At 43.2% G+C, this 7,453-nt stretch overlaps 1 protein-coding gene across 1 annotated transcript; it reads left to right on the forward strand.

Moving 5' to 3' along the window:
* The first annotated feature begins 585 nt into the window (after positions 1-585).
* LOC125224483 (uncharacterized) lies at positions 586-1,612 on the forward strand. Its single transcript, XM_048127887.2, has 2 exons — positions 586-1,349; positions 1,428-1,612. The coding sequence occupies exons 1-2, from the start codon at positions 671-673 to the stop codon at positions 1,508-1,510; spliced, it is 762 nt and encodes a 253-aa protein (XP_047983844.1). The 5' UTR covers positions 586-670; the 3' UTR covers positions 1,511-1,612.
* Positions 1,613-7,453: the final 5,841 nt, after the last annotated feature.

Genomic DNA, 7,453 nt, shown 5'->3' on the forward strand with positions numbered 1-7,453 from the left:
CCATCCAACACATTAACAAAACAAATATTTTACGAGGAGAATCCAGTATACCAAGATGAAAAACTCGATATTCAATTGGTCATATTTATTTCTTAGTACTCGATACCAAGATGATAAAATGAACACACTTTTTCATTACTTTGTTCCCGATCTTTTATTCAAGTGCATTATTTTCTCTTTGAAAATGACATGAAAATAGAAGAAGAAAATTTGTGCATCAAAAAGAAAGAAAAACGAATAAAACGAGATCATTGTGGATGATGTGTTGAAAGGAATTGAGAAACTCGTCTCGGGATGGCTTGTGAATATGATCGTGAGTATATTAAAATTGCTAAGTAGATTGAGAAAACACAGTTGCCTCACCATACATTTATAGTTTTTGATTATTTAAGAGAGAATCCGCCCCAATCACTGCTTAATTTGTCTGCCACTTTATACAAATTTTGAAAATTCAAAAAATAAAGACTGCATTCAGATACAGAAAAAGAATTTTTTCCGTTCAACTCTTCGGATTTGATATAAAGGAATTCCCTTTTCAAAGAAGCAAGAATAAGAATAAAGCAATGTAGAACATAAAAGGAAAATGCTGGATTGATTCGTGTAAAACTCTCCATTTTTAAACTTTTCATCTCATTCATCAACACATCAACAAAACGATCTACAAATTAAGATGAAGCAGGGCTTCAAGAAACTCAATCTTCTTCTTCTCTCTATGAACATGATGATTTTAGCATGTGCATCCCAAGAAATCCCTAACAAGAGCTATTGTGGGAGCATCAAGATTCAACAGCCTTTCATCAGTCAAAATTCTTCATCACTTGTAAGCCAACTCATCCTCTGCAAATCCAAGAAGCTATATTTCAGGACATCAATCGGCCTATTCCAAATCCAGTCAATCAACTACACAAACAAACTCATCATCATCTCCCACGCTTCTTCCTCTCCCACATCCCACTTTGTGTCTCCTAGCCGCCTCTCCGCAGGATTCCCTCCAGCTCCCCTGGCCTCCAACTCTCTGATCCTCTTGAACTGCTCGAATCGCAGTTCAGACATAACCCTCACGCCATGTGACAACGCGACATTAGCAATGTATCAGAAACAAGAAGCACAAGAGGTGTCATCATGTTCAGTGATTGATGATGCAGATCAAAAACTCGATCCTAAGCAGATGGGGTGCACGCGTTATAGCCGCGTCTATGCAGCAGCCGTTGGTGGTGGAGAGTTTAAATTGGGAACGACCATCTCCTTCGACATACCTGATCATGTGCCTGATCCATGCAACGAGTGTGAGAAGCCTTATGGAAACTGTGGCGTCGGATTGAGATGCGCTTGCCACCCCAAGAAATGCAGTATGTGCTCTTCCCCACTGCTTAATTATCCATAAATAGTAGTACTATAGTATGTGTTTGCTAATGTTTTTTTTACAGGGGATAATGTGATTTCAGCAGCGGCTCTGAGGCCATATGGTGTTTATCTTGTTTTCTTCATCGTTTTCTTACATGGATTTTAAGGTTGTGGGAGTTTTGGACTGACTTTTGCTATACAGTATGTAATTGAATAGTGCAGACTTAATTTAACTGAAAGTGCAACTTCTTCTGCTTGTTTTTTGTTACTACTATGTGTATGTGGCGAATTTTGTAGCCGAGTTTGTTTTCGGGTTAAGAAGCTGCTTCTCTTAATCACCAAGTTTTTGTGTGTATATCATATAACTATATATATAGAGTCCATAAGCTATAATTAAGAAATTTTCTAGTGTAGCATAATAGGTTTTGTAGCAAGTGTCATGGGCTAGGCTAAAAGTATATTTTAATTTTATGGTTTAGTAGATAAGAGGGTTTAGTAGACTCTTTTTAAGCAGCAATCCATCAGTATAATTGCACAAATTAATCTCCATGATCATGTTTTTTCATTATGAAAGTTGAATTTTGAACATCAATTTACATATAGTCTCCCAAAATATTGCAGATTAAACAGTTTTTGCAGTTAACCAAGTTTTTCATTATGAAAGGCCAATTCCTTAAAATCTGTTGTATATTCCAGTGGATGGTAGCATCAGGGATCAATGATTTTACATTTAAGTTACACGAATGTAATAGCATCCACTATGGCAATAGGCCAGCCATAGGCCAGCCACTCTTTCTTCCTGCCACGTTATCAGCACTAAAAATCCATCTGCCGCATCATCATTTTAATTAAATAGGCTAGCCTAAGGCCAGTCACAAGCTAGCCGCAATAAAAATAATTCAAAAACAACTACATTTACGAAATTAAATTTTCGATAAATTACGGAATTAAATTTACGAGACATAATACGGAAAAATTTATTCATTTCATTTGAATAAAAAAAGGTACATAGATAAAAAGAAGTACATAATTAAAAAAAAACACCGGGCTTCCACACACGAGCCCCGCCTCTCTCTACTCCTCATCGCCGTCGCCTCCCGGGACCTCCACATCGGTGGCATCTAAGCCCCCCATCTGTGCCCTCGCGGCATCCAAATCGACTCGCATGCTCTTGAGCATCGAGTGAAGAAACCTCTTCTCCGTGGAATCAGTGGCGGCCCTCCACTCTTGGAAGACCGTGTACATCTGCTCCCGCGTTTTTTGACACGAGAAGAAGGTGTACGCGGGTGGGGGGCGGGGGCTGTCGACTGGACCCCTGGGGCGATAGGGGGGAGGTTCTCCTCGCTGGCCGATGCGCCCGCTTTTGGCTAACCGGGCGAGTGCGGGTCGCAAACGATGGAGGGGACGGAAACTCCTCAGCATCCGGGGGGAGGTCGTGGGAATCGCCGTTGCTGCCGCTGTAATCGCCGGAATAGTTCAGCTTCTGCTTCTTCGGCCACCCAATGTCGACCCCCGCCCGGAACTTCTCGGAGTCCTTCAGCACCAGATAGCAGTTCCAGAATGTGAACTCCCTATAAACCCCAGGCTTGGGGAACTGACTCTCCGCTATCCTCCGGCAGTCCTCCTCAGTCTGTCCCCTACTCATCATGCGGAGGGCGTTGGCGTACAATCCCGAAAATTGGCCGACCGCGGCCCTGATGCGTTCCCATCCCTTCCGGCACTTCTCCCTGCTGTAGTCCTTTCCGTGCGGGCAGTACCTGATAAGGCTAATTTCATACATCGGTTATATGGTGAAAATCACTTTATTTTACTGGGTCTAACGCAATTTTTAAGCCAGGTGTGTGAAGGAATCGCTAGATCCAGGGAAAGCTGAAGGCGATGGACTAGCAAAGAAAAGCGAAGGAAAGTGAGCGGATTTGAAGAAGAAAAATGGCTGGACGAAGGGAGTCAAAAGCTGAGGGTAACGAAGACTATTCGCACCCTGCTGGACCCACCTCCACGCCTATATATAGAAGAGCATGCAGCACACGATATATACATGATTTTTAGCTCTCGGCTCACACACTCACACACACTTGGGAAAAGGGAAATTCTAGGGTAGTTAGGGGTTTCATCTTCGGAGGAAGTCAGTGGTAACACCGTCCTTACGAAGGGCGAAGATACAATCAATTTACATTCAGTTTTTGCACTGTTATTCCGTCGAACTTCACGTTTCTGAAGTCGATTGGTTGTTTGCTATTCACTATTATCTATGCATTTAGTTTACGTTATGATGGTGTCTATTTTGAGTTTATTTACGTTGATTCTGTGTTTTTGAGGCTCTATTTCAGAAGTTGAATGTTATTCTCTGTTTTGGATGTTCCTGTGCTTGATCTGGGAAATAGGTTGTGGGTCTGTGTTGTTGTTGTTGTTGATCTGTGGTGAATCGGCGAATCTGTAGTCATGGATATAATTTTGGACGGAGTTGGTTTCAGATGCTTGGATCCGGAGTAGATTTAGTATCCGAAGTGTGGATCTGAACAGGGGAAACCGAGTTGTGCATGGGTTTTGAGTTTTCTTCTCTCTTTCTATTTTACTTCGTCTAGTAACAGTAGATCTGCCTTAGTTTAAATTGTTCTTCGATTTTATTGCTTTAAATTCAGTCTTCTTTGTTTCGATTTACGTTCTATCTCTGTTTTACTGGATGTTTTATGTCAATGGTTGGAGAAGATGATGTCTCTGTTAGTTAGTACTTTAGTTAGTTGTTTTCCAGCTTTTCATCCGTATTTTACTTTTTCAGTAAATGGTCCCCACCGTCAGTTGCTTTCCAAGGTCTAGGTAATTTAGGGAATAGTTTTCTTAGATCTAGTAATTGTCCCGCTTGTTCCAGTTTATATGCATGATTTCTGTTCTGCCTAGATCTAGATGTTAGAGTAACATGCTTCAATTACCAAGTCTAGTTTAATTTCCTCAACCCAAAAATTGCGTGGCAGCAGCCAACCCAAAAATAGTTCCCGAGTCCTTGAACCTGTTTATTGCGCATTCATCTCTGTGGGATCGATCCCTACTTCCCTATGCTAATTTTAGTATACGTGGTTGAGGGTTTTGAAGAGGTATTCTGTGTGTCCGACGACCGAGATCTTTCGACGATCCGTGAGTTCCTAGACCCTGTGATCTAGTGGATTCGCTGGATCTAGGAAGCTTGATATTCCTTACTGTGCACACAGTCTAAACCAAAAGTAGCTTCAAATGGCGCCGTTGCCGGGGATGGATGGCGTTAATTGTTATTGCGTTTGAGGATTTGGTGTAAATAGTTTAATTTCTGTTATTTTGTTTTTCTTGACAGTTTATGAACACGGGCTTCCATTCTGGAAGTTGGGCTAGTTCATCTGGGTCAGGAAACGCCCGATACAAGTGGCAAGTCAAGGAGTTTACGTCCACTGTCACTACCAGATCAGGATTAAGGACAGTAGACCCGTTTCCGTTCGAATCAGAAAGTGAGAAGGAGTGAAACTCGTCAGGAGAAGAGGACCCGAAGTCGTCCACAGAAACAGAGCATTCCGAGACTGAGGAAGAGGAAGACGCAAATATGGCACATTTAGTGGATCCCGATCCGAAGATAGGTTCACTCACCGCGCATCTAGACGGTGAGCCCGCCCATGCCATAGTCTCGAACCCGCGCCGGAGGTCTATCGATATCAAGACAAATGTGCTCGGAGTTTTGCCCACATTCTCTGGACGAAGGAACGAATGTCCTTACGAATTCCTTAACGAGTTCAGTAAGCTATGCAGCATTCAAAAGCGACCCAACGAGGCGACTGAGGAGGACTACCGTCTGCGTGCGGTCCCGTTTGCCCTTAAAGGGGAGGCTAATACTTGGCTGCTGAGGCTTCCACCAGACTCGATCAACACATAGAAGGACTTCAAGCTGGAGTTCTTGGATTATTTTTTCGCGTCCAACAAGACGAACGCCTTGAAGAAGGAGATCCAGGAGTGTAAGCAAGAATATGATGAGTCTCTGAGCTCTTATTTGTCCCGGATCAAGGGACTGTTTGATGTTTGTCCGAACCATAGGATGATTGAAGCAGAGACTTACTATCTGTTTTACGAAGGTGCAAACCCTGAATCAAAAGACTTGATGAATTCCTCGAGCGGGGGAAATTTTACCAAGAATAAAGCAAGTGAAGCCAGAGAAACTTTGGGAAGATTGATCGAGGGAGTTCCTATGTGCCACCGCACCAGAGGAATAACCAAGGAAATTACCAGAGGTCCCAGCCTAACCACCAAGGGAATCAAGGATCTGGCAACCAGAACAACAACCACCAAGGGAATCATGGGAACTATCGGCAGAACCAAGGTCAATGATCAAATTCAAATCAATTCAACTCCAGATCACAAAGGAGTTTGGATGACATGGTCCACGACCTAGTGAATTCACAGCAGTTCATGCAAAATAACTTGCACTCCAACAACGACGTGGTACACAAACTGCAAGACGCTCAGTTGGAACACAAAGCAGCCATGGACATGATGGCGAAGCAACTGTCCCAGATCGCAGTTTCTTTGAATGAGATGCGGGAAAATGAAGAAAAACTACCTGCCACTGTCAAGCCACCCGATCGAGCAAACATTAGTCAAATCACTTTGAGATCCGGGCGGGGCTATGAAGGATCGACGTTGGAGATCGACGAAGAAATACCCGCACAGGCAAGTAAGGGGAAGGAAAGTCAAGTGTTTCAAGGGATGGCCCTAGACCCAGAGAAGTTCCTGCTCAGGATGACCTCCAGAAGGGAGATTTAGAGGGATCTCTACCACGAGCAGCTGATCCATTTTTCCTAGATCCAGAGCCTGAGCTAGGAAGTAAGGAAGGAAGTAGGGAAGTTGGCGAAACCCCAGCTTGGAGTTCCACAAATGCGGTGAAACGAGCAAAGCCATTTCTATACTGAGGAGAAGCCAAGAAGAAGAAGGATGATGCAGAGGACCTCATGGAAATTTTTAGCAAGCTGGAAATCAACCTTCCCTTCTTGCAAGCCCTGAAGATGCCTGCCTTTAGCAATTTCGTCAAGGAATTCATAGCAGGGAAGACCAAGCCAGATGGGAAAATTGTGATCGGGGAGAACGTGTCTGCTGTGATACAAAAGAGAAGGATGCCTTCGAAATGCACAGACCCAGGTATGTTCACATTACCCATTTCTCTAGGGGATATTAGAGTCGAGCATGCTATGTGTGATTTAGGGGCGTCTATAAATGTTTTGCCGCTTTCGATCTACAAGAAACTGACAGGAGTTAGGATGGTCGCTACCAAAGTGGTAATCCAGTTAGGAGATAGAACTTGCATTTGTCCTGAAGGTGTGTTGGAAAATGTCATAGTTAAGGTGCATGATTTTCTATATCCTGCTGATTTCTATGTTATCAAAATGAACGATAATGAGTCTGTTGAGTCTAGTGACGTGCTTTTAGGGAGACCATTCTTGCGCACTGCTAAGACCATTATCGATGTCTTCGATGGAACAATTTGTTTAGATTATAATAGGGAAAAATATACATTTAGCATAGATGTTGAGAATTTGTATGCTATAGATGTTATTAACCCCCTGGTCCAAGAATATCTTGAGACGGAATCAATACAGGAACAGATTGACAACTCGAAGTTGAGCCATTTAATCGACAGAGAAGTTGTAGGGTGGTGTGCAGCACTGAACACAATGGAATTGACAGATGAGGAACTAACAGAAGCCATCATGGAGTTTTGCGAAAATCCCAAGTCAGCTAGATCGAGCGGATCAGCCCATGTGGCTAGTCTGGAGAATTCTCCTGAGTCTGGGAAGGAAACATAACCTGATATTGCAGAGAAAAATCCCTTGCCCCAGGAGACAAATAACACAAGGAAGGAACTCAAGACACTCCCACCAGGCCTCAAGTATGCTTAGGATGAGGCATTCCCAGTAATAGTCAACAGTAACTTGACTGAGGAGCAGGAGAAGGAACTGTTGGAAGTGATCAGGCGGAACAAGAAAGCAATAGGGTGGACCCTCTCTGATTTAGTAGGAATCAGCCCTGATCTCTGCATGCACCATATCCGTTTAGAAGAAGGTGTGAAGGCTCACCGAGACGCACAACGGAAACTGAA

This window comes from Salvia hispanica, chromosome 1 (assembly GCF_029641045.1).
Source record: "Salvia hispanica isolate PSC_SH4W2 chromosome 1, Shi_PSC_v1, whole genome shotgun sequence".
NCBI classification, from domain to species: Eukaryota; Viridiplantae; Streptophyta; class Magnoliopsida; order Lamiales; family Lamiaceae; genus Salvia; species Salvia hispanica.